General features: G+C 43.7%; 1 protein-coding gene and 1 pseudogene across 1 annotated transcript in view; one reads left to right on the forward strand and one right to left on the reverse strand.

The window, feature by feature from the left end:
- DERL1 (derlin 1) overlaps window positions 1-7,982 on the forward strand; it is a 28,221-nt gene extending 20,239 nt beyond the window's left edge. The window contains exons 7-8 of the mRNA XM_003782372.3: window positions 1,433-1,543; window positions 5,760-7,982. Coding sequence (XP_003782420.1) covers window positions 1,433-1,543; window positions 5,760-5,898 — 250 coding nt within the window. The 3' untranslated portion in view covers window positions 5,899-7,982. The remainder of the gene's footprint in view (window positions 1-1,432; window positions 1,544-5,759) is intronic.
- A 6,578-nt stretch (window positions 7,983-14,560) lies between these two features.
- Window positions 14,561-15,454, reverse strand: LOC100944882 (annotated as a pseudogene).
- Between the last annotated feature and the right edge of the window lie 347 nt (window positions 15,455-15,801).

The raw sequence follows: 15,801 nt of genomic DNA on the forward strand, positions 1-15,801 counted from the left end.
GGATTCGAACCCGCCACCTTAGGTGTACGTGGCTGGCGCCTTAGCCGGTTGAGCTATAGGCGCCGAGCCAGGTCTTATATTCTTAAAGCATTTCCAGAATGCCTTGAACTGTTGAGCAGTCATAGAGATGCAGATTCTCAGATAGAAAGTAGTTTTGTGAGTGGTTTGATAGTACAGAAGTTTTGGCCAACCATAGTCTGTTGATCTGGAATTAGAACTGAGACGTAAGAAAACCTTTATTTAAACTCAGATTTTTAAAGAGAAAATATCAAGATGCACGTATTCTAAGAACTCCCATTTCTTACACTGTAAAATATTTTCACTATTTTAGTAGACGTTAAAACTGCTAGTTCTGGGTGGCACCTGTGGCTCAGTGAGTAGGACGCTGGGCCTGTATACCGATGATGGTGGGTTTGAACCCAGCTAAACTGCAACAAAAAAATAACTGGGCATTGTGGCAGGTGCCTATGGTCCCAGCTACTTGGGAGGTTGAGACAAGAGAATCTCCTAAGCCCAAGAACTGGAGGTTGCTGTGAGCTATGAGGCCATGGCACTCTACTGAGGGCAACAAAGTGAGACTCTGTCTCTAAAAAAACAAAGGAAAAAACCTGCTAGTTCATCTGCCATGTAATTGTTCTGTGTGATCCTAACTTCTGCATGTAGATAGGGAGAAGTGAACAAATGGGGCACATGGACTGTTTAGGGCATAGCACATAATGAGCTGGGGAAAGCTGTTCTCCCATCCAGAAGGGCAGAGTCTGGGGTAGTTGCAGGTATTGATTTGGCCTGGGAGGAATCGTGTTGGCAGGTGAAGACAAAGAAGCAACAGCGGATCTCAAATCTTGAGGTGACCTGTATGTAAGCCATGGGAAAACTGAAGAAGGTTGATGTTTATTTTAGGCTGACAGTGTGAAAGCTTTCCTAAGTGATCTCTGTGGTGTCTTACACCCACACAGTCAAAAGAGAAGGGCTTAGCGGCTCTCGTGGGAAGGGAGAGCGGGCATTTGTTGTGCACTTTTTCCTTACTCCCATGCTTCTGCCTTGGTAGCCTTCATATTGGCTCATGTTTTTCAAAGTCAGCATTCATGACTGTGTTTGTTCAGAAGCTGGCTTTGCAGCTTCCCCAATTCCTGGGCAGGAAGTAGCAAAAACAATATTTTGAGGATGGGCTGGTGCTTGAAAGAAATGTCAGAGGGGCTGCTGGCCTTGAAGAGCAGCAGGCCTCACTGGTCGGGCAGGGCTGATTTCCCCTTTCCTCAGGGTGCATTTGCCACTCACACTACAAAAGGGCTCATTGTGGAGCTGTCACAGACTCCCAGGGACTGTATGTGGAGTGCAGTGAGCATCTCTTCCTTGTGTTACTAGTGAAAACTCACTGCATCTCCCTATATTGCTTGCATGTCTTTAAACTAACTTGGCTCTCTGTTTGCAGGGTAATCAATGAGCTTATTGGAAATCTTGTTGGACATCTTTATTTTTTCCTAATGTTCAGATACCCAATGGACTTGGGAGGAAGAAATTTTCTCTCCACACCCCAGTTTTTGTAAGTGTTTTTTTCCTCTTTCATCTAGCAGTCATTTTACTGCCTGTGTTCTCATGAATTCTGATAGGGGCTCTGTCTGATGGAGAAATGTGAACCAACAGATGACTTACTATAGTTACACAGTCACAGGAAACTAGGGATCAAAGCCACGGCTTGGTCTCTTTCTTGGCACCCTTTTGGCCAGGGACCACTGACAACTAGCTGACATCACAGGCTCAGCTCTGCATCTCAGCACTAGTCTAGGGGATGATCAGGGTATCAGGGGTGTCTTTTATTGTAGCATTAATTTTATCATGAATTTGGCCAGGGAATGTATAGTTAGCCCATTGGTCAGGGACTTTAAATGTTTTTATATTAAATATTATAGAATAGAAATTTTATAGGACTGTTCAAAGTTAAAATGAGAGATTTGAAATTTGTAAAGTCTGACTTTCTGCGGTTATGTGCTCTTTTTCTGCTTATAGGGTTTACTAAAGTGAGGAGGCTAAGCAGAATAGCTTTGACTTTTGAGACAGTCTTGGGTATGAATCCTCTTACAGGTGCCAGTTTTAATATTGGGAAAGTTACTTAATTACTCTTGCAAGCTTCAGTTTGCAAGGCTGTAAGTTGTGAGGGAGCCCCCGTCTCACAGTAATGAGTACTCAGTAAACGAAAGCTCTTCAACAGATTCCTGAGGGTGGGGATGGGAGTTTGACGAGCCGAGAAGAGATGCTGCAGTGTTTAAGTGCTTAAGTAGTATGACCGTTCTGTCAGTGAGGCAAAAGGCTGCTGAAGAAGGGACCAGTTAAATCACCATCTGGGTGTCACAGCCTGCCTGACAATCAGCCTAATCTCATGTTGGGGATATGCAATAATCGCTTGCATTTAAAAGCTTTAAAAAAAAAACAAACCCTTTCACATCTTGTTCATTTTTAATGTTTTGCAGTTTTGTCATTCCTCCAAGCTTGGTAGGCCCTCTCTACCCACCCCTCTGTCGTTGATAGGGTAGGGGTATGTTTTTAAAAGAACTTCTTTATTATGAACCCTGATATACAGAGAAGTAGAATATTGTCAGGTGTGTGTGTTTTTCTTTAAGAGAATAAAAAGAAACTTGTTTCTCTTCTGAGCTTTGAGTTGCCTTCAGGCTAAAAAAACAAATGACCAATCTGCTTTCTAATTATCAAAGGACATCATAACAGCAGGTTTGGATTTCTGATCTAGGTCTATCAAGTAGGATGGCAGATGCATCAATTAAAAAAAGCTTGGTGCTTTGGGGGGCAGCCAATAGTTACTTTACTTTAAATGGCCATGTTCTGACTTAACGGCTGTAGAGACTACTCAGTTGTGGGCAACAAAGTGTATACGAGGTTCTAGTGGCCAAGTCAGCAGCACCGGGGAGCCTGCCTTCCACTTGAGCTTTTTATGTTGGTGGGAGCCCTTCTGTTAGATTTTTGCATAAAGATCAGATGACAAAATGTAGCTCCTTGCAAAAGCAATAACTGCTTTGAAATTATCATAAATTTTTGTTGATTATGTATAATTGGGTGTCTTTTTATTCTAATTACTTGCATTTAATTTCCCTATCTGCTTAAGCAATGGAGATGGCTTCTGTATTGTCTTAGAGTAAGTAGCAAAGCAAGACAGCCCTAGCATTGCCGTTTGTAAGTGTTCCATTTTATTATGTACTTTGGAAGAATAGGGCTGTTGAGAAACTGGGACTTGAAAATATAGTTTGATTTAATGATAAAGCTATATTTATTTAAAAGGGAAGAGATGAGTTGTAGAATTCTAATATGTATTGGTATTTTGCATTCCCTTTAGAAAAAACAGTTCTATCTTCTCTGTACAGTTAATGTTATGTTTAAAAGGGGTCAGTATCTTCTTTGGGAAGGAATATGAAGGTGTCAAGTATGATGTAAACAAATGGGGGCTCTGACTCTGCGGTCACTCTCTGTCCTTCCACTTATGTCCCCACCAAGCAGGAGTAAGCAATACAGATGTAAACCCCAGGGCCCTGCTGCCTGGGTTGAGTCCTGACTGTCACTTTCAAAGAGCTTCCCTCAATCTTGTCTCAGTTTTCTTATTTATAAAAATGGAGGTAAAATCTACCTCTCAGGATTGTTGTGAAGATCTGATGAATTTATAAACAAGCCAGGCCTGGCGTGAGGTAAACGCTCCTTGAGTGAGTTTACTGGCATGCTCTTCAGGCTTTCTGCTGCGGGCAAGTCTCCTGTCATGGCTGACTCTTGGTGTGGAGAGGGGTCCACGCAAAGCTGTCAGATTGTACTCTCTCAGCATGTCCAACCGTTTTTCTTCTCTGTTGCTTGTTGGAAGAAGAAGAGTTGTCTTGGGCCACACATTAAATATGCAAATACTAACAAACACTTGATGAGCAAAAAAAAAAAATAAAACTGCCCACGTGTAACTTTGACAGTATCTGATACCACAGATAAGCAAAACAGTCCTCACATAATTCTTGTGTGGCCCATAAGCTGCAGGTTGGACACCCTTGTATGCCTTCCAGCACAGTTTTAAGCGTTAGGATCTGATAAGTAGAATAGGTTTAAACATTCTTAGTTTTTTAATACAGTCAAGGGTGAGAAGTAGTTGAAAAATGCTATTGAGAGCATAGACTTGAGTTTGCATTTTCTTTTTTTTTTTTGAGACAGAGTCTCACTATGTCGCCCTGGGTAGAGTGCCATGGTGTCACAGTTCATAGCAACCTCAAACTCTTGGGCTTAAACAATTCTCTTGCCTCAGCCTCCCAAGTTGCTGGAACTACTGGCGCCTGCCACAATGCCCAGCTGTTTTTTGGTTCTAATTCTCATTGTCATTTGGCAGGCCCGGGCTGGATTTGAACCTGCCACCTCTGGTATATGTGGCTGGCGCCCTAGTTGCTGAGCTACAGGCGCCAAGCCAGAGTTTGCATTTTCTTAGTTGTTTTGTGACTATTAATTTATTAATGTTTAAGATGGGAAGTCACTTAACTTTGGGGGTTTTCCTACCTACCACTGTAAGATGTGAAGAATGCAGTTGAAGAACGTACCTAAATCTCTAAGACTGAAAGCCTTCTTCCTAGTCTCACTTGGTGGGCTCAGCAGAGAGCCGCATGGAAATGCCGTGTGGGACTCAAATACCCAGGTTGTGAGTTTGTCTTTTGAAAGTGAATTTATCCCGGCTAAGGCGCCAGCCACGTACACCTAAGGTGGCACTTTCGAATCCCCAGCCCGGACCCGCCAAACAACAATAACGGCTGCAACCAAAAAATAGCCGGGCGTTGTGGCGGGCGCCTGTAGTCCCAGCTACTTGGGAGGCAGAGGCAGGAGACTCGCTTGAGCCCAGGAGTTGGAGGTTGCTGTGAGCTGTGATGCCACGGCACTCTACCCAGGGGGACAGCTTGAGGCTCCGTCTCAAAAAAAAAAAAAAAAAAGTGAATTTATTTTGTATCCTTCAATCCAGTTTCATCTGTGTTAGATATACCAAGATGTTGGGTTTTGGTTGTTAGGCTTATAAGTGTAGTATTCCTGTTTTCATGCTGTTGAACATGGATTACTTCTGTTTTTTTAAGAGAGGGACAGGATTACTTTGTTGCCCAGTCTGGAGTGCAGTGGTGCGAGCATAGCTCATTGCAGCCTCTCAAACTCCTGGGGTCAAGGAATCCTCCTGCTTCAGCCTCTCAAGTAACTGGGACTACAGGCATGTGCCATCATACACATGCCCAGTTAATTTTTTTTGAGATAGAGTCTCATCACCCCCAGTGGAGTGCTATGACGTCATAGCTCATAGCTACCTCAGACTTTTGGGTTCAAGTGATTCTCTTGCCTCGGCCTCCTGAGTAGCTGGGACTACAGATGCCCAACACAATGCCTGGCTATTCCAGTTAATTTTTGATTATTATTATTTTTTGAAACAAGGTCTTCCTATGTTGCCCAGGCTTCAAGAGATGCCAAAGCATTGGGATTACAGGCAAGAGCCACTGTGCCCGTCCTGGGTTACTTTTATAATTAGAAAAATAATGTTTAGAATGTGAGTTTAGCTGAAAGCTTAGTCAATTTGAGAAACATGTAAAGCAAGTGCCATCTGTGGTCAGGTCATTGAGCTAAGCACAGAAAAGGCAAAGTTAAATAAGACATTGTTCTTGGCTTTCTTCAAAGTGCCACAAGAACCCAGGATAGGGAGAGGTCAGATGACTGTGTGGAAGTGACTTTGTTCTCTTCTCTCCCTCTTTCTGCTCCAGGTACCGCTGGCTGCCTAGTCGGAGAGGAGGGGTGTCAGGATTTGGTGTGCCCCCCGCTAGCATGAGACGAGCTGCTGATCAGAATGGTGGAGGTGGGAGACATAACTGGGGCCAGGGCTTTCGGCTTGGAGACCAGTGAAGGAGTGGCCTTGGCCTGCCCTCCAGCCGCTCCTCTCAGCCCACGTTTCCTCCCAGTGCTGGGTGCGCTTCACAACCGAGTTCTAGCTGATGCTGTTGGACCTGACCCTCACTGAATGTAGTCTTTCAGTATGACACAAAATTTTTAAATCCTGAAGAGAAATATAAGTGTTCCTCAAGTTTCATGATTCTCGTTCAAGTCCTTACTGCTATGAAGAACAAATATCAACTGCAAATTTCAAAACTGACTGTATTTTTTGGTGTCTTCTTTTCCTTCCTTTCCGTCTGAATAATGGGTTTTGGCAGGTCCTGGTCTGCTGGCCCTCAGCTGGGCGTCTGGGATTGGGCAACCGAACCCTTGTCACGAGGACTCTTAGCTCTTTCTTGCACACGTGCCTCCTTCCCACTTTCCCAACCTCCACATTTGCAACTACAGGAGAACCATAAGAAGCCCATAAAATGGTTCTGCCTTTGATGAGCTCTCTTCTTGATTGACTTTTGCCAAGGCTTGGTCACGAAGAACTTGTTCACATAATTTTTTCCCCTCTGATGGCAGAATGGTACCAGTAGGGGAGAAGACAGAGCAGTGGATGAAGAGCCTTCTCAGCTTTTGGAATCGCTTCGACCTGACGTCACTTGCAACCATTTGCCATCTCTTCAGGTGTTCTTACAGAGCAGCACCACTGGGTCAGGGAGGGCACAGATGGTATTCGTGAGATTGGAGAGTTGTTGCTGGGTGTTTTTTCCCTGAGTTAAGTAATGGAAAACTAGTGGAGTTGTATCTAACACAGATTAGGTGTAAACCCTGGCAGACGTGATGGCTTCACGTTTCATAAGTTGTAGGGCATCTTGGCTTTGTGAACCCAGAGCATTGTGTTAGGAGGTTCCAAATCACATTGGCTACAGGGAGATGCTCTCTTTGAGAGGCTCCTTAGCATTGATTCCATTTCCTTCTCATCCTGGAAGTATGTTCGTCCAGTAAGGTGGAGGAGACAACCTCGTACCCTGCTTACATTGTCATTTTTTGGTACCCTCTCTCCTCAGTTTTTTGGTGAAGTGCTTCAGTTAATTGTGAGGAAGGTGCAGCTCTTCACACGTAGATAATTTTTTAAAGCTAATACAAGCACGTTTAAGTGAATCATAAAATTTTGGGATATATGGCTTTGGAATCAATTTGAGGGTCTTTATTATTTTGAGTTATGAATGTACAAGCTCTGAATCAGACCAGCTTCAATACCCACAACTCCTTTTTCATAGGTGGGTTTTTTCCATCAGAGCTTGGCTCATCACCAAATAAAGTTTATTGAAGGCTATGCTGTTTCACACAGTTATTTTATTTTACGTTTTTATTTTGAGAGTAGACTGCTAGGAGCAGTGTTGAGTGGCTGCCGTACTTTGAGTCAACTGAAAAGGCTTTGAACGTTTTTATCATTTCTTTTCAGGACATGAGCTCTGACCGTATGACTCTTCTTACCCCACTCTTACATGGTGATGTGTGTTATATGAGGACATGGGAGTTTGAAAACCACTCCTCATTTTTAATAAAGTTTATTTGTGTGTACCTCTCCATATTTAATTTATATGATAAAATAGGTGGGGAGAGTCTGAACCTTAACTGTCATATGTTCTGCTGTTGATCTGTGGCCCCAATAAAATTTACTTGTAAAATTTTAAAAGTCATTATTCCTGTTATGTTGTATGTGTACTCACTGTACAGGAGTGGAGACTCACTGTATGTGTAAGAAAATTCTAATGGTAAGTGAGCTGGAGTCTCTGGTATAGCCTCTTACCAAGTCAGCTGCTTAAGAGTAGTTGTTTCTCTAAAGGTTTACAAGTATTTAAAATTCTTTCTCCTAAATAGGGTTAGGAAGCTGTTAGGAATCAATGTTATTGATTTTGTCTGGATTGCCTGTCTTTCTGGAATAATTTTATGAAAAGAGGCTATTTGAGTTTTGACTTGGCAAGGCAAGAAATGACAGTGGTTCTCTTTATGAATGGAAAAAACAATTTTGTATAGAGGCTTCCCTTTTTGTAACTAATCCTTTTTATTGGTAAAAATTGTAAATTAAAAGGTACCGACTTTAAGGTTGTCTGTGTTAAGTTTTTGTATCCCTGCTTTGCTGTCTCTTGTAGGTACTTTGTAACATCCCTAAGCAGTCATCTCTTGGTGAGCATTAAGGAACTGCTCGGTGTCTTTTTGCTGTTAGAGTGACCTCTAGAGTGCTGTTACAGCAACCTTTTTTGGTTTGGTTTTGTTTTTATTCCTTATTCAATCCGAAGATATAGCAAACCTTTTGTACGTGATTTTATTCATGTGTGGATTATATCTGATTAATTCCTGGAAGCAAAATTCCTGGATTTTCATTTCAGTGAAGCAGGATGCTTCTGAACTTTGGGTGGGGAGTCACATCTGATTGTAGTAGGATTTATGGCATTTCTGTAGCTTCTACCCCTAGGTGTGTCCTGAAACTGTAGAATTAGTTTAATCCCTTGTTCTTATAAGACTCACAGAGACTAGAAAGCAATTACCATGCCATTTCTGAGCCTTATTTTTCCTGTGGCTGAACCATCCAAGTCTGTCCTAAGCCAGTGGCAGGCCCACTTCATTCACGGCAAGGTGGGGCGACAGAAGAGGGTTGTGCATCCCTTTTTTGTTTGTGGGGAAACTGAAACAGCAGAAAGGAAAGATCCTGCTTACTTTGAAGGACAGCACATTGCTGGTATGACTGTGTTCTGAGCTGTCTTTTGAATGACCCTGATCCAACAAGCAGTGTTGTAGTTGACAACATCCTCATTCATGGCCAACTCTGTTCTGAGGCCCCTTCTCCTTATCCATTCTCAGCAGTAACTTAACAAAGCTTAACCTTCAGAAAAAGTTACTCAATTCCTCCTGGACCTTTCACTGTTTGTTAGAAGGCTAACCTGAGCAAACGTGTTTACTGGCAGTTTACTTGTTTGCTTTCAAGCATAGCACGTGATTGGAGCTAGGAGACAGGCTGCCATGTCCGGTGATGTGATCCCTTACGTGTGTGGTTTAAGCCCAGGACTCTGTTTTACATGCTCCCCCTTTATCTGTTCTTGTTAGAGTAGGAACTCCAATTTCAAGGACATTCCTGAGTATTGAGCATAATTAATACTGGCATATATTTTATGAGTAAACTTCCAAGCTGTGGTTTTCCAATCTGGCTTTACACAAGAAGCCCTTGAGACTTTTTACAAATGTAGATCTCTTGAATCATTCCCATTCTACATGTATTTTATGTTCCCAGTGATTCTGATACTCAACTGGCTTTGGGAGCCAGTGTTTAAAGTAACTTGTAAATAAGTGGTCGTATCCACGCTTTCCAGATAAGGGAACTTAAGACTGGAGGAGGTTAAGTAATTTGATGAAGGTCAGGCAGCCAGAAGATGCCAAAGATGAGATACAAACCCGTCTCTGAGTTCAGACCTCTTGTAAGATGAGGCAGGCAGAGCAGGTGTAATGGGCAAGGCCTCCATCTTCGGGCTTTGTTCTTTCTACCGAAGCAGACAGCTTGGCCCAGTGCAGGGACACTAGTATTTTTGAATATGTGAACATGAGTAATTAGAATCCCAACTTGACAGACTGCCAGAGTAGAAGTGAGAAAATGTCTTGGGGAGGGGGGTGCCTAGGTATTAAAAGGTTGATGGGCAGTTCCAGACTGAGATGAGGAAAGCTGTTCTAGGTGGAGGAAACAGCAAGGATAGCAGCAAGAGCCAGACATTTTTGGGAAGAACCGTGGCTGGAAAAGTAGAATCTGGCCAGGGAGGGGCAGGGACCAGGGCTGGAAAGATAGGGGCTTTATGTCAAAAAACCTTTTGTGTCATAGTCTGTCCCCCAATCTGTGGCCAGAGGGAAACCATTGAAAAGCCTTCACATCTGCTCTTTATAAAGTAGGTAACAAGGGGAGAAGGCCAGAGAGAGCAGAAACTGGGAGACAGGATGACCTTGTTTGGTGCTGGTTGTCACAGTGCAGGTTTAAGGGAAGGGTCAGCCTGAACTGAGGCAGTGGGACTGGAGGTTGCCTTGGAGGGACCTCCCTGAGAGAAAATCACTGGGACTTAATGAGGAGGACTCATACAAACAAGCTCGGTGAGATGCTACGTATGGTATTGTTGGGGCAACACGTTATAAATAATTACGTACTAGTGGCCCAACCTGGAAATAGCACTATTGGCAAGGGCATTTCTGTGGAAAAATGGAGTATGAGCTCCAAACCCATCAACTTTAAAATGAACTTCAGGACATGGTGTCTTCCTGAAATGGAGACAGCTTTGCAGGAGGCCCCGGCAAGGGAGAAGCAGTTCTCTTGATTCCATCACCATCCTTCTGGGCCCAGCTTAATCATCATTTCATCGAGGAGAGGCCTATCTGTACCTGAAGGCAAGGTCCATCTCTGCTACGTGATGCCCATCACACCTGGGACCCTTTGCTTACTGTCTCTTGTGGTCTGTAGGCATCATCCAGACAAGGACCGCATCTTCTGGCTGCATTCCCAGGGCAGGAGGGAATGTGTTGTACGGGCCTGCCTCATGCAGGAGCTTATGTGTTCACTGCACTGAATATGACTGAGGTTATAGGGTGAGTAGGAATTTGACCTGTGTAGGCAGAGAGCTGATGGCCTGGTCTAAGAACATTGAAGGATTTTGGTTCATTTAAGGGAATCATAGTACCCTGAAATAGGATGTCAGAAGAGGTTGGAGAGTAACAGGAAAAATGGACTCAAAATTAAAACACTTTTTAAAAAAAGGCAGAACAGCTTTTATCTACAGTGTGTAATTATCTGCTAATGGGTTTGAAACTAGGGGATGATTTGGGCAAAAGGAGACTTAGTAGAAATGAAGGTAAGCAAAGGACGTTTGGGAAGATTAATTGAAAGTATAAATTTAGCTTTCTCTCCCCTGAGGAATTCTCTAGAGGCGTGTACAAACGCACATGTATTAAGAAAGAAGGAGACTCCATTGTCATGTTACTGGGACCAGAAAGACCCACAGGGAGTGCAGAATCGAATTTAGGTGCAATGATTACTTAGGAAATGTTTACTAAGCTTGACTTGTCATTTGAAACCTTAACCTGACCCAGATGAATCTGATCTCCCTTGTCAGTGTTTTGGCCTTTCCTGAGGACTGGCACTGATACTCTTAAGTGTCCTTGCTAGTGGGGCAATCACTGTTAGTTTAAGGGAGTCTTTGGATGTTGGTCGTAACTCTTGATGTAGAAGTAGTAAGCCAGGTTCTAAGATTGTAAGATGCATCTGTCCCCACAGCCAGGTGCTTATCACCTGTAGACCAGGGAGACTTCATGATCACATGAATCAGGCAGTGATGGTGTTTTTTAATTACAAGTAAGATTCAAAGGACTCAGGCTAAGTTAAGCAAAAAGGGAATTATTAAAGCTGTATAGAATAGCTCTCAGATTCTGCAGAGAAAACTCACGTGGAAAGGGGAACAGGGGCCTGGGCAGCAGGCAATGGCTTCACCACATTTCTTACTGGGCTAAACCAGCTCCATCTGATCCTGTTCCTTTATCTCTCCCTTTAGGATTCAAATTCCGAGTCTCATTGACCCGGCTTGGACCTTGTGCCTCTCCTGTGGCTAGGAATTCAGGGAAAAACAGTTGACTGATAGTCCCATTTCAACCATGCACAATGGGAAGAGATAGTTAAACACATCAAAATGCTCTTGCCATAGGAAGGAGGAAGTGGATGCTTGAGGCCTAAAGAGCCCTCCCTGGCCCTAGAGCACGTAAACAACACAAAACCTCTGGCTTTGGCTTGGCGCTTGTGGCTCAAGTGGCTAAGGCGCCAGCCACATACACCTAAGGTGGTGGGTTCGAATCCAGCCCAGGCCCGCCAAACAACAATGACGGCTGCAACCAAAAAATAGCTGGGCATTGTGGCAGGCGCCTGTGGTCCCAGCTACTTGGGAGGCTGAGGCAGGAGACTCGCTTGAGCCCAGGAGTTGGAGGTTGCTGTGAACCTTGATGCCACAACACTCTACCCAGGGGGAGAGCTTGAGGCTCTGTCTCAAAAAAAAAAAAAGAAAAGGAAAACCTCTGGCTTTGCTTCATTCCATCCCAGGAAGGAGACAGTATTTCGTCCCATCTCCCCACTCTAACTCCTCTGCCAAGCATTAGCAGATCGCTGAAGATTCTGGGGGGAGAGTGTGGAGAAGGTTGACGTGAACATCGCAGGGAAAGTGACCGCACCCTTGAGAGCAGGTACTGTGTGTCTGGTTCATCCCCAACACGTAGCACAAAGCTTAGCGTATGTAGGCTTGTGAGATAAATACTTGCTGATGGAATAAATATATTTTGTAATCTAAATTCTCTTCAGCTATCAGTTGGCTCCTTCCCTCCTCTCCAGCCTTCCTGTATGTGGCCCTTAGTCCCCTTTAATGTCTTGGTTGATTTAGCTATAGTGCCAAAGCTGTACACTCAGCAAAATAAAAAACTTGTAGTTATGAAACAAGACCCTAGATCAGAGAAGCAGGGGAATTATGCTAGAAAATATTATTTCCTTATATACATTCTCCCCAAGATTCTGATATGTTTCCTGTAGTGGGTCATATCAGGGTACCCCAAAATGCTAATTACTAGAAGCTATGACTGTGACCTTGTTTGAAAAAATGGTCTTTGCAGATATCATTAAGGTAAGGATCTTGAAGAGGTCACCTGGATTATCCAGGTGGGCCCCGAATCCAGTAAGTGTCCTGTGAGAGACACAGAGGGAAATTTGGCAGGCAGAAGAGGGAGAAATACAGGCACAGAGGAGAAGGGGACGTAATGGGAATGACGGGAAGGCAGAGATGGGAATGATGTGAGCACAAGCAGAGGGATGCACAGAGCCACCAGAACCTAAGCTTTTGGAAGAGGTATGATCTTCCTGACAGCTCCATCTCCAGCTTCTGGCCTCTGGAACTGTACGAGAATACATCTCTATTATTTTATGTCATCACATTTGTACTAATTTGCACATTTGTACTAATTGGCCCTAGGAGACCAATTCACCCCCTGAAGCACTGTAATAACCCCTACCTGTCTTAACCCCACTCCTTTCTCCCTTCTTTTTTTTTTTTTGGTACTTTTTGGCCAGGGCCAGGTTTGCACCCGCCACCTCCAGTATATGGGGCCCGCGCCCTACTCCTTTGAGCCACAGGCGCCGCCCTTAACCCCACTCCTTAATGTACAATCTGCCCTTTTCTGCCGTTCATTCCTGGAACATACCCAACTCTACCTCTGGCCTACCAAGCGAGATTGGTAATCACATTCCTTCTCTTTGGGTGAGCCATTCAAGCTCTGCCCAGCACAGAGAGAAAGACAGCACTACTGTCCCACCAGCTAAGGGAACCTGGATGCATCTTCTCCACTCCATGAAAAAGCTGTAACTGATTTAGAAGCTGACCAGCAGGCTTTTCTCTGCATCCTAGTATTGATCTCCTTTCATCATAGACAAAGATTACAAAAATGAAGTTTTGGATTTCTTACATAAGCACAAAGATTCTTTAGGCCAGAGGGTACCTAAAAGATGATCTAAAGCAGAGATTTTCAAACTATTTCAAGACAACTCTTTGCTTAAATGAGATCTCAAATCTTAATAGGTAAAAGACAAGTGAACCTGGTCTAAATTGGGAAGGAAGAGAGGGGTCATGGCTAATGTTGTTTCAACTCCACCCCAACTCCCATTTCAGTCCCTTTATGCCCCCATTCTTTGAAAGGCCCCTGCCTTCTATTGTTAAAAAGGTTCGTACCTGGACACAATGGTGTGCTTCTGTGGTCTCAGCTGCTTGGGAGGTTGATGTGGGAGGATCATTTAAGCCTTGCAGTTTGAGGGTACAGTGTGCTGTGATTACTCCGGTGAATAGCCACTGTACTTCAGCCTGGACAACATGGCAAGACCCCCACCTCTAAAAAAGGGATTCTTCCTAATTTGGCTTAATTTCTGGGCCTCTGCTGCCAAGAATGGCTTCTTTTCTAATGTTTATTGGTTTCTTTAAGGGGACAATGAATAACTCTTTCTCTTTCCTCTTCGGTTTGGAACCAACTGAGGGATAAATGCATCTTTGTTAGATGAAGATCAAAATGTTAGCTTCCTGACTGAGAACGGCTGGATTGGAAGATATAACTTAAGGGGGTATTCATGTGGACTTCCTAAAACTGAACCCAGGAATTTGAAAGACTCTCTTGGCCACTGGTACAGCCAGGCCTCTAGTTCTTCATCTGCTCACCAATACACAGGTTGCCCCCTTGGGAGAAAATTCAGAGTTCCTAATTTACTTTTCCTTTTCAGGAAATTTCCTCTCCTCTTTGGAATTGCAAGGAGTGAATGTTTACTTCCATTTCCATTTATAAGACAGAGAAGGTTCTACTTGGAGATCCAGGACCCAAGTGAGGAATAGTGTGTATTAGTCAGATTATCAAATTAAGCTAACAGCTGTAATGAACAATCTGCCATCTCTATCACATATTACAACACAGATACATACATATACATATATATATATATATTTTTTTAGATTCTTTTTCCATTGTATTCTGCTCAAGATATTTCCCACCAAAATAAGTTGAGAACCATGGTGTAGAGAAAAGAGACCTCAAGAACAGGGTGACTGAGCACAAAGGGAAAAAAAAAGACTGCAACTTGCTCCTAGGGACTGGAGAAAACTTGAAAAGGTTGCACTCCATCGGTGTTCTGGTAGTCATCTGTTCCTTCATCCTCCTCCTCCCCGTCATCATCTTCACCTTCATCCTCATCCCCCTTAGTCATCAGTATCTTCCAAACTTATCATCATCATCTTCTTCTTCTCCTCCTTCATCATCCATACCGGGAACCAAGTAGTACCGTAAAGGATTTGGCCAGGCATCATCTTTGATGACCTCTCCTAATGCATCTGCACCTGTATCAAAGTGGTCAGTAAACCAGGTCACGAAGCTCTGGTTCCTCATGCTGCCTCTTCCTACTGGCTTTATTCTGCTTTGACTGGAATGTTTCATCAAATCCTTACTAGATTTCCATTTGATTTCAGGGGACTTTGAAGATGGATCACCACTGTCATTCAGTGGAAATTCTTTGGAGAGAACTTTATTTTCAAAGTAAGGGTTTTCATCAAAATAGAAATCTATTCTGTAACCTGATTTAATATCTTCAAATTCTGTCACTTCAACTCTGGTCAAATAATGCAGTGCCTCTTCATCCTCCTCCCTAAGCAGCATGGACACTTGCGGATGGTTGCAAATGTTGTCACCCCCAAATTTGGGATTTTAGTGATCAGTTCTGACCTCTTCTGAAAAAATGGTTGGTGGAGTTTGTTATATTTCTGTTCTACTTTCAAAGTCTCCTCACTGGCTTGTTCATTAGGTCTGTTTCATTTTGTACGTCATCAGTATGTCCAAGTGCTTCCTGCTGTCCTTTCCCCCCCCCTTTTCTGGAATCCCAGAGAGGCTCTGGCCTGGGAGCAGTAGGTAGTCTTGGTTTCTTCTTCTGAGGTGAGAGCGGAGACTGGCATTGGGGGGCCATGCTGCTAGGAAAGTCCAAGAATGTAACCACAGGTCTCTTGGCTCTGCAGAAAGAATCTCTGAAAACTCCACAGATACATTTTTTTGTTCAAATCCCAGTCCAATGACTGTAGGCAGGTGGGATGGTGGGGGAGGGGAGAATGGGGAAAGGGGCTCTCTCTATTCCATGCAGTTAATCAGGGACTCAGGTTCCGTTCCTTTCGTGTAGGCACTTAAACATTTTTGTGTGCCGTGGTAAGAACTATCAGTAGTTCCACCCTCTCCCAGGACCTCTGAGTTCTCCATTGACTTCTTTGCAGGTGGTGAAGAGTGAGAAAGAGAGGGCAAGGGGAGGACTGTGCAGATTTCAGGGGCCAGGCTGAGAGCAGCACG

Source organism: Otolemur garnettii, unplaced genomic scaffold, assembly GCF_000181295.1.
Source record: "Otolemur garnettii isolate 467f Iridium unplaced genomic scaffold, OtoGar3 scaffold00004, whole genome shotgun sequence".
Lineage (NCBI taxonomy): Eukaryota > Metazoa > Chordata > Mammalia > Primates > Galagidae > Otolemur > Otolemur garnettii.